Source organism: Ambystoma mexicanum, chromosome 9 (genome assembly GCF_040938575.1).
Source record: "Ambystoma mexicanum isolate Mex_15411 chromosome 9, UKY_AmexF1_1, whole genome shotgun sequence".
NCBI lineage: Eukaryota > Metazoa > Chordata > Amphibia > Caudata > Ambystomatidae > Ambystoma > Ambystoma mexicanum.
In genome coordinates this window covers 201,861,389-201,875,415 of record NC_090931.1, presented here as the reverse complement: position 1 = coordinate 201,875,415, position 14,027 = coordinate 201,861,389, and the positions used below count along the sequence as shown (strand labels likewise).

At 44.8% G+C, this 14,027-nt stretch overlaps 1 protein-coding gene across 2 annotated transcripts in view; it reads left to right on the top strand.

The window, feature by feature from the left end:
* The window catches only part of ZPR1 (ZPR1 zinc finger), a 176,003-nt gene that overhangs the window by 47,812 nt on the left and 114,164 nt on the right, over positions 1–14,027 (top strand). For both annotated transcript variants that reach the window (XM_069614501.1, XM_069614502.1), the window contains exon 9: positions 1,907–1,977. In XM_069614501.1, coding sequence (XP_069470602.1) covers positions 1,907–1,977 — 71 coding nt within the window. The remainder of the gene's footprint in view (positions 1–1,906; positions 1,978–14,027) is intronic.

Sequence of the window (14,027 nt, the reverse complement as noted above, 5' to 3'; positions counted from 1 at the left end):
AAACCGAATTTGGGGGGATGGGCAAAGCCGAAGTATCTGCTGATTTGAAGTTGGTTATATTAAACCTATAGGGTTTCCATTGCTTTGGGTGGAGTCAAAGTCGGGTATGTGTGATTGGAAACTAGAAATCCTGTCTTTGGGTGTAAAGCTGATTGCGATCGCTTGTTTAGCTGATGTAGAGGTTGTATCTGTGATTAAAACGAGCAGAGTACCCAGAGATGGTAGGATATGTACCTTGGGAAATCTGTTTCCAGGTCCGGCACAGCTCAGCTCACTTTGTTTTATGTTGGCAAAGTTTCTCTCTTGGTAGAAGAGGAGGGGTAGTTCTGGTAGGGACTGATGATTGAGTAGAAGAGGAGGGGTAGTTCTAGTAGGGACTGATGATTGAGTAGAAGGAGGGGTAGTTCTGGTAGGGACTGATGATTGAGTAGATGAGGAGGGGTAGTTCTGGTAGGGACTGATTGAGTAGAAGAGGAGGGGTAGTTCTGGTAGGGACAGTCCACTGTGAGCATTTAAAACATTAGATTATGTGAATTTGCAGCCTTCTTTCTGTCGCTTTTCTAATCTTGGGGGGTGGAGGCAGTATGGGGATGAGCTTGCACCATGCCTTATGTGACTTTTAGAAAGATGTTTGCCAGTGTCTTTTTTTTTTTATTTTATTTTTTTTTAATTTCCATTTGGACTAGTTTTGATCCTGGTTTATGATGGTAATATTATCCAATTCATTCTAGAATACTCTTGGGTACTGGTACTGTTTTACCAAACAAAGAATCTGCTGCTTGAATTTTCATATATTCGATTCTTTTATTTCAGTTAATTTAAATGTTGGTTAATGTTCTTTCAATTAAACTTGAGTGGCGACCACATTTTGTCTTGCCTGTACATTGTGCTTCGGTCTATTTGACCGTGTTTGGGTAGTCTTGTACGTTTCACACCCTCTACATTGCTTTGTGTATGCACTGAGTTGCTTGATCACGCATCAAGTACGCATGTTTTGTACAGCGAAAGCTATATTATACTACACTCTACCAGCAAGCAACTCCCATTTCTGGTAATCGAATCGACCTGGTTAAAAATAATGCTGACTACGTTTCCAGGCTGCATTAGACTGTCCAGATGGTAGAAAGCCAGCCAGTCAGCAGAACCAAAGGAACAGAAAGTTTGTTAGAAGCCATTTATGCTCTGTTTTTTAGCTCCCCGTCACCCAGACATCCCTATGGGGTTTTCAGGGCATCTGGCATGTGTACTTATGTGGCGTCATTCCCCTCCCACTCATGGCAAATCACAAAGATTTGAATGAACTCTGGACTTTGTATCATCTACTGCAATTCACTTGTTTGTGATGGTTCCTTCCACAAGCGAAACCCACATAAATCTCCCCAAAGGGGCTGTCCATAACACGTGTTGCGCAATCAAGGCATCATCTGTTGAAAGAATGTTTAGTTCATTTCAAGGTATTCATTTCAAAGGATAAGTCCATAAATCCAAGAAATGAACAATGTTTTATGAAAAATTAACATATTGTAGTCAGTTATAACAGTTCTCAAAACAGATTTTTGTAAACTCTTGGCATGTTAGTTTAGTGTCTATGTAAATGCATTACTGTAACGCTGTAGTACCTCTGTGCTCATCCATGGAAGGATCTTCCAAATGTTTAAAGCCAAGACCCCATGCATGGTTATCTGAAAGTTCCTTAATTCCTGCTCTTTGAAGCAGTCTTGGTATGCAAACAATCCTAACAACATAGAACACGACTCTTGATCAGCTGCACTTTACTGATTTTGTGGGCTTGGGCTTCTGCCCAGTGCCTCCATATAAATGTGTCTTTCTTACCTGGTAGTGTGACCTATTGCAGTCCTCTACATTGTTTGGGTTGCAAATCCATTTCCTTGACTATTCGCTGCAGAAATTCCACACTTCAAGGACGTGATCATTATGGCCACGAACTGCGATTCTTGTGGCCACAGGACCAATGAGGTAAGCTGGAGCTCACAGATCTGCATGAATGAAGAATCTCTTGTTATGAGATAGTGGGTTGGAAACATTAACTATAAATAATGAAGGAAGTGATGGAAGAGGTAACCATGCTCTTTTCTCATGCTACTCCCATTCTAGGACTGAATAAAGGTTGTGAACTGCAAGTTACTCATATATCTTTGTTCTGGGTGCTTTGTCCCGGTTTCATAAGAGAACTGAATTACGTAGTTTTAAAACACAATGCAAACCACTTTAATGCTGCTCGAACTCAGCAGCCTGGAAACATCCCAGTGGCCCTGGATGGAATCCTAGGAACTTCTGATGTACAAGGCCCATGGCACAGGATTTCCCTCATTGTTTTGCTACTCTGATGCAGTTAAGTGTCTCGCTGCTTTTCTTCTCGCCCTCTCGTATCCCTTCCCTGCTGTGCCCTCTTGTTTGGGTCTACTTCTTAACCTTGCCATCCCAGGCCCTCTTTGCCTGGATCTGCTTTTTAACCATGCCAACTCTGGCTAGTGTTTTTATCTGATGCATTTATGCCTCTCTTGCCCTTTAAACCAGCCTATTTGGTGGCGTGTCAGCCTGAATCCATTCGCATGGACAGTTCTGTCCTTTTAGGACAAGCATAGCGTCCCTCCCTTCAGCTATGCTTGCATCGTTGCAACTGCTATCTTGGCATGAGCCGCAGTGCTACCCTTTCACTGCAGTAACCATCTTGGCTCAGGCCACACGAGTGAGCTGTAGCACGACCTGGTATGTTTTGGCAATGAATATATAAATGGAAAAGAGAGGAGCACTGGTTCGTCATTCTAGTTCAGTGTTTTCTGTTTTAGAATCTTGCTTTTCCAGTGCATAAGGGTATGGTCACCAGGCCAATGCTGATTCAAAACAGCAAAACAAAAGCCTGTAGTTGCCTACAGGTGACACTCGTGCACTCTTGTCGGACTATGTCCTTCTCTACATTTCTAAATGAAAATAATTTTTGAACTAATGTTCATCAATTAAATTTACAAGAAATAAATTCATGAACCTTAATTGGATACAGTATTGTCCCTGTGTCTTGGGCAGTTCATGTACTAGGAACTAAAGTTACACAGGTTTCTATGGACCCTTAACGCAAGCAACACATTTCCAAATACAAGTGTTCGGTATACACACTAGTATCCTATACATTTAATACTTCTGCTGTGGTCAACCCAAATTGTTATCCAATTGGCCAACGCGTTTCAGATATTGTGCTATATCCATCTTCAGTGTCGCACCCCTGGAGCATCTCACAACTCCTTCCTGAACACAGAAGCCAAATGTAGTTGACCCTCCCACCTTGCTTGGCACGGGTTCCTGATTCTAGTTATTGGTTACCTTGAGGCAGCCAATTGGGGTTTGGGGGAGAGGGTTAGGGAGAAATTGTGCATAGGGAAGCAGGTGTTGGGGTTACCGATTGAGAGTGAGGGTATTGCGTAAAGGATGGGTAGTAGAGAGTAAGGAAAGCCACATACAACATTTATCATGAGAAAACTAGTAGTGTCCTGCTTCCCTGGCCTTCTAACTCCTAAACGCACACTCCTACTAAATTGAATTACTTCATCTTGGTTAGGACTACACTGAATGTTTGCTTATTCATGAGCAAATCATATCATGGCTGGTAAGCAACTAACAAAAATCACATGGCACCCAGGAACACCTGGACAAGCATGAACATAAACACAGGTACAAGACACATGAGCATAACCTTTTAGCACGTGGGTGCTTGCAGAACACATGACGGGGGGAATTGCGTTTGACTGAGGAGTTATTCCAAAGTTCAATACCCCTCCATCAATTCGTACTTTTGCCTGACTGTTGCATGTAGGCATTCCTAAGCAAGCTGAACAAACATTGCGTGCCTCGTGACCCATGTCCGCTAGCACCACTCTGCCAGGAGAATTTGTATGCTATTAAATGTGTAGGCTTAGGAAAGTTTTGTATGCCAGGAGAAACGTTCCTTAACAGCAGCGTAGTATGCCTCCCAGCACTCCCAACTTCACCCATACTCCTCCCTCACCAGTTGACATTCACACACACAAGGGAGCACCTAACTGAGGCTTGGTGGGGCCGACTGCCTCCTCCTCATGCAATCTAGAACATGCCGTGAAGTGGGATGAACATGTGGTCTGAGCGGCGCTCATATCTCACACCGTGAGGAAAGTTTGCCGGTGCCACCGCCTCCTGTCCCTCATTACGTGAAGCGACACCACCTCTGCTTTATCCTCTGCTTTATCCTGAGTCGCATCCACAGCAGGATACCAGGGAAACTATTGGGAGAGAATACACAGCGTGCTAGATCTATGAGAAGCTGGTTGAGTGAACTGGGCTACTTCACTGCCTTTACATAGAAGTTCTTGATTGATACACTTTGGTATTGTATGGACTGTAGCTACGGCTACAGGATGTTTCAACCAAAGACCAGGAATAGAGGTCAGTAATTTGTGTGTGCTATTTAGATGCTCTGATACTCGTAGGTGTATTTGACCAAGCACAAGCTAGCAGGCCAGCGAAAGTGAGTTGAGGTCAACTCTAGAGCAGGTAAAATAGCACTTTCCAAGCTAGGAAGCTCCACAGTTGGCAAAAGGTAGATGTACCCCCAAGCCCCACATTAACTGTGAACTGAAGAATTTGTTCCAGCTGGATGCCTTCCTGTTACAGTGTAGCAGACCCTTGTTCATGGTCCTTGGTCATGATGACGAAAGGGAGGTCGTCTGGCGAGCTTCTGCGGCAGCACTCAAGAGAGGGCCTCTGCAGCAATGGATTCTCCTTGATTCAGCGCCTTTAGTGCTTTTGGCACCTTTTTCTCAGTGCCAAAATAGAACAAACTGCTCCTGTTAGATGTTACTTGATCCCTCAGTCCTGGACTCTGGTGAGGGGACTCTGGATGAAGATTTCCTACTTCTGTAGAGTCCTCTGGATGTCCACAACATTTTGGACGGATTCCAAAGACTATGCATTCAATGATTGTCAGAGGTCCCCGGGCATTGGGATTCTGCAGCCTTGGAAAGGTATAGCAAGTCGGGGTTGCACCAAAATTAAGCTCGTCTTAGGGTTACTTGTTCCCACCAGCACAAGGGAAGAAGTCCCAAGAAAACAGGGTCAGCACAGCTGCATGGCTTCGGTTAGCGGTCCAGTATGGTTCTGCTGGTGTCGCTTCACGTCTTCTTAGTCTGATGTTGTCCTCCAGTGGTCGACTCTAGTCTAGTCCCAAAAACCTTGCCTTTTAAGCAAGTTCCCATTCATTCACATTCCTAGGCTGTCCATCACCCAGCAGGCTAGCTGTCGTCCTGGACAGCCAGCCGGCCAATCGGAACCAGTTTCACTCTGGCACACCCAGAGACAAGGACAGGGAAGTGTTGGGACCCTCCCTCACTCCCTGCCTTTCCAGACACACTGGAGACTGGGCGAGCTTCAGGGCTGAAGCCTGCCAAAGGCAAAATGCACAAAGGGCTCAAACCCGGTTCAAACTGAGTAAAAGCCCAAAAGGAACGGACAAATGGCGAAAAAAGAAAAGGGGTGCCTTTTTGGGGAAATTGTCACGCTTGGGTGCTGTACTGCAGCTGAGGAATCGGCCTGCAGATGCATGACACAAGGTAGTAAAAAAAAAGAAACTGCTGCACCTGCCATTCAAGTTAGTTAGTGTAACAGAATGCTACATGAGAAGTGGGATAGAGGCGTTACTATGAACCCCTCCCCCACCCCTCCACACTCCACATAGGGTAAGTGAGACTGGAGTCATCTTACTGTTCTTGGGAACAGTAGTTCACCCAAGAAAATGTAGTTAAACATTAAGAGAAGTCCATGGGACTTCTCAGTGGCACTGCACAAACTGTCACAATGCAAAAAGCAGATTCCTATGGAGTTTACCAGACTCGATTAAACAATAAAACACACAGATCCTAGTCAAGGCATGAGTGAGAAGTCCCACTCACTCCGGCATTAAAATTAAAAAGCCCCGCCACCCCCAAGTCCAGCAAAAGAGCAGAGGGTCTCTAAGGTTAAAGTGATTTGGCACAGGAATGAAAATTCTCCATTACAGTCCACTTCGGGTGGAAGCTTGTGGTAAGTAGCAGGTTATTTCTATCAGTGGGTTTAGTGAAGATCCTTGTTTCCAGTTCATTGTTATGATGGTAAATCTCGACATCCAAAAAGTGAATTTGCTACAGAGGGTGGTGCACTTAATGGGTGGATGCATTGGATTCATCATGTTGGGGAAAAATTGGTCAACTCGTTGATGGGTCCTGTCCAGATGCCAAACACATCTGTGTAACATACATAGACAGATAGCTGTTGTCTCCAACTCACCGAATTCAGAACATGTTCCCTCTCTAAATGGAGCTTGAATGTGTTCGCATAGCTAGGGGCCATAGATGCACGCCTGTTCTCGATACTTGGAGGAAATAGAACCACCTTGAAAAGTGTAAGGACAAAGATTCGGTCCTCCTTACATGAGTAGGAGTTCAGTAGAAGCCATTCCATAGCTTCCAGGCCTGCTTTGTGTACTATGTTCATGTAGGGACGTGACCTCCATGGTGAGACGTGTGTTGCATAAATGTACAAATCTGGTGTTCTTCAAAATGGATAAATGTCCTGTGTCTTATGTTGGAAGGTTTTGGCAATGAGCAACTGTCGTCAACATCTGTTGCTCCAGCCCCTTGTCCCACTTTCGGCTGATCTAGGCCTTGCTTTTACTCTCCTTTGCCCTAGGCCAGTTAGCAGTGAAGTGAATGTTTCATGAGGCACACAAAGCATGTCGTGCCATGTCTAGTAGAAGCCAAAGATTGGTTGTTCATTAAAGGTGTGCATAAAACGAAAAAAGACCTTATTATTGAAGGCAATAAAAAAAGTAATCGTGGTTCCACTGTACACAGACCTCTCTCCTCAAATGGAGGATGTATTTCAGCCTGCTCATATTGGACCATTGAGTTTTATACTGGATTTGCATTTTTATGCTTTGCTGGTCCCCGTTGACCCTGTCCCAGGCCTTTCCTGCAGACGTATGTAACACCAAATCTCCATTTGTCCATGGTGGCTCCAGATAGTCTGGTTGTCCAGTCATTCTACCTAGAGGGTGCCTGCCAGAATTTACAGACGCAGGCACAGTATGCAAGTTCCCACTGTGAGGGAGAATTCTCATAAATGTGCCAATTCCCTTCACCTTAGAGAGCCCCAGCAACTTTGGATTTTGAGGACTTGTTTTTTTTTTTTACCTAGAGTGTGAGCCTTTTTTTCCCCCCACTCTCTCGTATTTTTATGTATGTTTTATTCTTGTGTTCTTTGATTATGGAGTTTTAGACAACTCCATAGGCATCATCTTTTCATGTGTGTTACACAGCACCCTCAGTATCCCAAGGTTTAAATACCTTCTCTGGGATAAACTACTGTTTCCCAGAGAATGTAAAGTTAAATTGACTTTAAATTCCTAGACCCAGCACACACTATCTCACAATAGAGTGCTGGCGGGGTTACCTAGTATCTGTCTAGAAACTCATGTAGCAGTCAAATGCTACCTTTTCCTATCGAAATGGCTGGTGGCAGTGTTTTTACAAACTACCATGATTTTTCCCAACCGCAAACTCCGGAAGCGTTAAATCGCAGGAGCCATGTTTTTCAAGATGGCGCCTAAGACCCCTTTGTTCAAACGGGTCTCGGTCTACTTTTTTCACTGTTTCTTTTTGGAAAGGTTCTTCAGGAGTTTGCCCCTGCGCGCCAAACTAGGTTTGGTCCCTTCGTTTCTATGCCTTTGGCAGGCTTCTGGACTGAAGACCGCCTCTGGTGCGGAGTGTCTGGGGTGGGCAGGAAGTGAGGGAGGTGCCAAAAACTCCCTGTGCTTAGTCTCCTAGGAGACCAAATGCACTCTGGCGTGATTGGCTGGCTGACTGTCCGGCAAGGACAGCCACCCTGCTGGGTGAGTGGCAGCTAGGCTGGAATGAATGCGAGAAAACTGTTTAAAATGCGAGTCTCTTAGCTTGGAAGGCATAGTCGACCACTGGAACGAAAGAACCGAAGACGAGCTGGAAGAGGGCGGCTGCTGCAACTACTGGACCGTTGGTTTGCGTGGTGGAGCCCTGCTGCAGGTCCGAATCGCCAAGTTCATCTCGACAGAGAAGCCCTTCAAGGACGACTTCTTCCTTTTGAGTTGGTAGGACCAATCAACTCGTAAGCCACCTGGATACCATTCTCGCAGCTGGTTAGGATTAACCAGGGGGAAGGACGCCCATCTTGTGTGCTTGAACAGCAACCGGAATCGAAGATTTGCCTATTTGCCAGCTTTGTGACCCATCCCCGTGCAGTGCAGGAGTCTCCCGACATCCTCCCTCTTGTCCCCACGACTGAGGCCCAGGAACAGCAAGATCTGCAGGAACTGCCAGGAACAGAAGTCTTCAGCTGCATCTTTTTCTTCAATATAAGGTACTGTGAAAACCCGACCGAGAGAACTGCGAAGGTTTGTGGAACTTTGGCAACTTGCAGGCCTAGTCAGCTTGTGACCAGACATACAAACCTTTCTTCCGTGAACTACTTCTAAGATCCGTGGAAAAGACTTTTCCGTTTTAAATACCAGAACCGTTTTTACTTCTATAAGACACTAGCCCATTGACTTTGGCCTACCTATTGCATTGAATCAACTCCTCTGAACTATTTGCACTGTTTTAGAGTAACTGTAATTTCTGATGTTTGTTAATCTGCTTAGAATCACATGCTGTGCATAGGTCCGACATCCAGTGGTCACTGCGGAGTATTGCATTTTGTTTTTTGTAGTCGAAAAGGGGACGTCAACAAGGCGTGTCTGTAACACTATCCCTATAGTGACGTGCGTTGTACTCCTAATTCCTCACGCGTCGAGGTCCCTCAGATTGTTTTTTTCCTCCCATTAACTTATGTCTTCTTGCTCCTACGTCAATGCTATTTTGCTCCTACTTCAAGGGAGCTCAACTGCTTAGTAATCAGTATTGTAGTATAATTTTTGTGTGATATTGGTTGACTTATTTAGTGAATGCTTTATAAATGATTTGTATAATAAATTAATATGTGTTTTTTACCAAGAAACCTTGAGTATAAGTGTCTATCTGAATACTTGTCATTGTAGACCTTTGTGTAACACCCTTACAAGCTCACATTTCCTCTTGAGAGGAGCCTGGCTGCTCAGCTCGCTACCAAAAACTGTGTGGTACAGACTTGTACCAAAGGTTGGTTTTGCTTACACCTGTAGTCTTAGTTTTGTGTAGTGGTCTCAAAGGGTACTGCATACAAACTCTGCCTAACAGCCACAACGGATGATTTATGCTTTTTATTAACCCTTTGTTTGTTGCCTTGATAATATTCTGGACCTATATAGTCGTTGAAAAGGTGAGTTTGCTTCTGTCTGTAAATGACCCACACCACACCATCTACCACACCTGCATGTGTGATCAGGAAGAAAATAAAACCAGAAAGATGGCTTAGTGGCATTAGCATTTATACTGGAGCTAGCCAATGACTGAAGCTCTACACCAACTGTGACGTCCCAACAAATCACACAGCAAAGTTCTGACTCTCCAAAGAAGAAAAGGAGAAACCTAAGCTTACATCTTCCGTGGCTGGCTCCTCCTGTATTGCTTTCTTCCACCTTTCTGCAACATCAGCTCTGTGGGGTGGGGGGGTTGTCAAGCAGGATCCTGTGCCAAAGGATGACATTGAAACACTGTCGCCGGCAACCGCAGCAAACCCGCCTGTCTGCTCCTCTGGCTCTGACTGCTGGCCTGGGAAAATCAACAATAAACCCCCTTCCTATGGGTCTGAGGGTCCCATCTGCATCAATGCGCCATTACCGGAGTCTACGGTGGTCGCTGAAAAACCTTTGAAGCAACTGCACAGTGTAGAACTTCTTCCCTGGCCACAGGCCGTGGCTCTCCTTTTCCCCATGGTACTGCTGGCAAAATCTTTTTTTTTTTCTTCTTCCCTTGGTCTCTTGTGAACTTGCCTACTTGAACCAAAATGCTTTTGCAGAGCTATAGCTACTGTTTCTTTTTCAGGAAGGACATTGACTCGGAAATATTTTTTATATTGATACTTACTACTCTGTGACCTGTACTTGCCTGTTAGTGTATTGTTTTTCTCATTGCCTTTTTAAAATACAAATATTAAATTTTTGTATACAAATATAGCATGTGGACCTCCTCTTGCTAATTGTGCACTGTACCTATGAAACGCCACACTCAACCTCCAGTTTTCTCTGAATCCTTTCCTGACTTTTTGGAGGATAGTAAAGCTTTCCGCTTTACTTCCTTGCCTGATTTGCTCATTTCTATGAGAAACTGACTGTCTCTCAGTACTGATAGTTTTGGGGACTGTCTCTCTTAGTGAATTCTTGTATTGTTACAAATCACCTTACAGTGAAGTACAGTGGGGAACATTTTATATAATGGCTTTTTGATACTTTTACAATGTGCTCAAGAAAAGCTGGTGGCAGCAGTGATATTTGGAAAGTTTGTGCTACATTTTACTCCTGTACACTAAGATGGCCGTGCCACAAGGTTTTTAGCTTGGGATGTGGCTATGATGATGTTTAGCATTCTTCCTGCCTTCTCAGGTCAGGAAGATCCTTATATGAAATGGCATTTCCAGGGTAAAGCTGTGATATCTCAGGCTAAGAGGTGATCTCTGTCTGGCTAGAGAAGTGTCTGGGACGGTCTAGTCCAATCCACATCCCTGGACTCATTGCTGGAGTCAAGACCTCTACGAAGAAAAGCAGCCCACTGATGACACAACCCCGAATGTGAATCTGCATTGACTCCAGTGGGGTGCTTTGACCTTTGGACCTGTGGGAACAACCAGTTTTGACCATTGCTTGAGAATCCGTGCCTTATGAGCCTCCGGAAGTGTCCCTGGAACAGCTGGTGGACGGGCCATCTCTCTCCTGGGTTACCTCGCTGCAGCAATCGCCATTCTGTGTGCACTCTTGGAGAATCTTAAACCAATGGCACAAGCCGCCTGCTCCTACATGTTCAGCCTTCATGAAGGGAAGGGGTCCTGGGACTGCCCCTGTGTTCGTCCACTGCAGATCGCCTCACTGGTGACTCCTGTTACAACACTCCTTGATTCCCTGGGGTGGACTGCCCCACAGAAGTAGTCTTCTTTCCTCATTTGTGTGTTCTACTGGAAGCTGTCTGGCACCGACCAAAACTAAATTTGCGTCTGAGCGTCGCCTCTGCACACACAACTCCTGGGCCTTCCTTGACTGGACCAAGCACAGACGATTGGTCCCCCCCCACCCATTCTTGAACACCAGCAGTTGTCTCTCAAAGAATTAGTCAGGGGTTGGGGGGGGGTAGATGGGGAAGGTGGCTGTGTTTAAACACCTGTTACTCCCACTCCCCCCTCTCAACCCCCTGTTATCCATAGGTGTAAAGACTTGTCCCTAAATCACTCTTTCTAGACTTTGGTCGGTGGAGACCTGGACAAGGATCCCTTCATATGACTTGCATTGAGTGATTCTACTTTCCTGAACTTTAACTTTTTGACTCCTATTAATCGTGACCACTGGCAATGCCAATCTCTTTATAATCCTACCTGAAAAGCATCTACGGGAGAGCTAGTGACCTTTGGGAACAAGGCACAAAAACCATTTTAGCGAGGGAAGCTGTTCCATGAATATTCAAATGTGTTCTTTCTTTTCCTAATGCATCATTGTATTTGCCTGTATTACACTGGTCATTGAATCAAAAGCCATTCTGTTTCTCGTGAATGTACACATGTTGTATTAGTGATGGTGGACAATATTTGACCTCAGTATTTTAAAGGCCAATTAAACTACTGTATATTTTCATACTCGCCTGTCTGGAATTATTTGTGTTGCTTTGTGTAGACTCGTTGCAGCCTTAGACCACTCACTTCCTTCCTGAGACTAGGCCTTGCTGCTCTGCTAGCTTACCATAATAGTGTGACCTCCCAAAATCCTCACCTAGGGCCGGATTTGAAATTCTGTTTTAACACAGACAATTCACAAATAGTCTACGGACTGTTGGATGCTGGGGAATATAGCTAAACGCATTTCCCAGTAGACGGTTCTTAAAATCGAACTCTTTGAATCTTGACATTTGCACTCCATCCTTGGTCCCTTTCCAGGTCCTCACTTGCATTGCAACTTGGTGCATGTATTCAACTTCCAGACCAGGGTTTTGCAAAGGAATCCTGTAGTCTGTTTCCAGAAGCTTGGCTTAACTGTACCTCACTGGTGGCTGTTTGTAACACTTAAGAAGGCTGCACACTACTGCATCCATTTTGTGATCAGAGGATAAAGGCCTTTTTCCTGCAGGTCCCCATAATAATGGTGACACAGGTTTGTACCTGGTAAGCGTGAAAAGCAGGGTGTGATATATATATAGGCCTTCCTGCAAGTACATAATGGGAGCTCGGGGAAGCCATGCCCAGATTCGGACAGACGTATGAATGGGTGTTTGAAATTCACTTCTGAATCCTCATCTCATACTCTTAGTCCCTTCCCTCCATAGTTTGGGATGCCCCACAGAACAGGGACGGGACCGAAGCCCGTTGCAGAACAGCAAAATGTAGATTTTTTTTTTCACCACATGCAAGTGCAGGTGCACACATGGGCATGCCCTCCTCACAGCTCCTACCCAGCAGCACTCTACCTTCAGTTCTTTTCTTTGTGTCGGACCAGTGCTCTGCAACTGTACACTGTTGCTCCAAAATGTCATGATTTCCACTGTGTCTCATGCCGAATAAGTTCGAACATTGAGTAGGTTGTCCACACCACTTTTCCTCATCCAGCCCGCTTAACCTTTGCCTACTTTGTCTTAGGGCTTCTTATGCATGGCACCTTTGCAGCGTGTGACTTGTTCTCAGGCCAGTTATTTAAACCGGAGAGTCACTCGGTGGGAGACGGCCTTCGGGCCCCTACTTCCCATGGTATTGACGTTAAAGCCTTCAAGATTTCGAAAGACAAAGTCTGCAGGGTGATTGATTGGAAGCTGGATCTTCCCTCGATCCAGGCCATTCAGCCCCCAAAACCCTATAAGAATAAAGGTGTCTGCACAGTGCCCTTTGCCAAATACTATGATGTGTCCCAACGCAGCTGGAAGATGACTTGCCTCGAAAGCTAAGGCTGTAGTACTCCACTCTTAAATCAAATGGTGAAATACTGCTAGAACCTGTACCTTCCAGGATCAGAGGAAACCACATGTATACACTCTTCCCTTAAAGCTAAGTCCGCCATCTCAGGACTCTAGCTCGAGGCTGGGGTTTGGTTTTACCTGCCAGATGATCAAGACCACGTCTGCGTGTATCTTCCATTGCCTTTTTCTCTCATCTTAAATTGTGTGGGATTGGGTCTTTCTGGGAGTACAATTTTAGGATTGTACTCCTCCTGTAGTGGTTTTTTGTTTCAACATGTATCCCTGTTTGATTCTAGAAAACGTTTGTGTAGTATTTAAGAAGCTCTGTCCACACCTAGGTTGCACAGATTTGCCTAAGGATAAATGTGGCTGAGGTGGAGGTAGGTGGAAAATGGAGTAAATATACCATTAAAAAAAATAATAATCCGGATTGTCCACCGAGCATATTATATTTGTGTGTGTATACATGTGTATATATTTAACTTTTATGTAGGAGAGAGGATGCAGTGTGTTACAAGTATATAACTCTTTAGGAATCGTTTTTGGGGTGGTGAGGTCTGCAGAAGTCGCTGAATGCTCAGGGGTCCTTTTTTAATACAAATACAGTGTTGTAGATTGTTTTTTGTTTCTCATCTAAAACATTGTAATACACTTGGATAAAGTCAAACTGGAAGCTCTGTGGTTATGAGGAAGCAGAAGCCGAGCCATCATCGAGCCGCAGTTTAGAACATCCATGCCCAATGATTTTCTGAGCCACTGTGATCCTATGGGCCAAATGCAAGACGAAAAGGCTTCAGATTATGATGAAGGGGCATATTCTTGGCTTTGTCAGTGGCAAAAATAATGCGGGATATCCTGAGCAGTGGTTTTGTCTCTGGGTTATTCCTGTGATGTCACTTATTGTGCTTT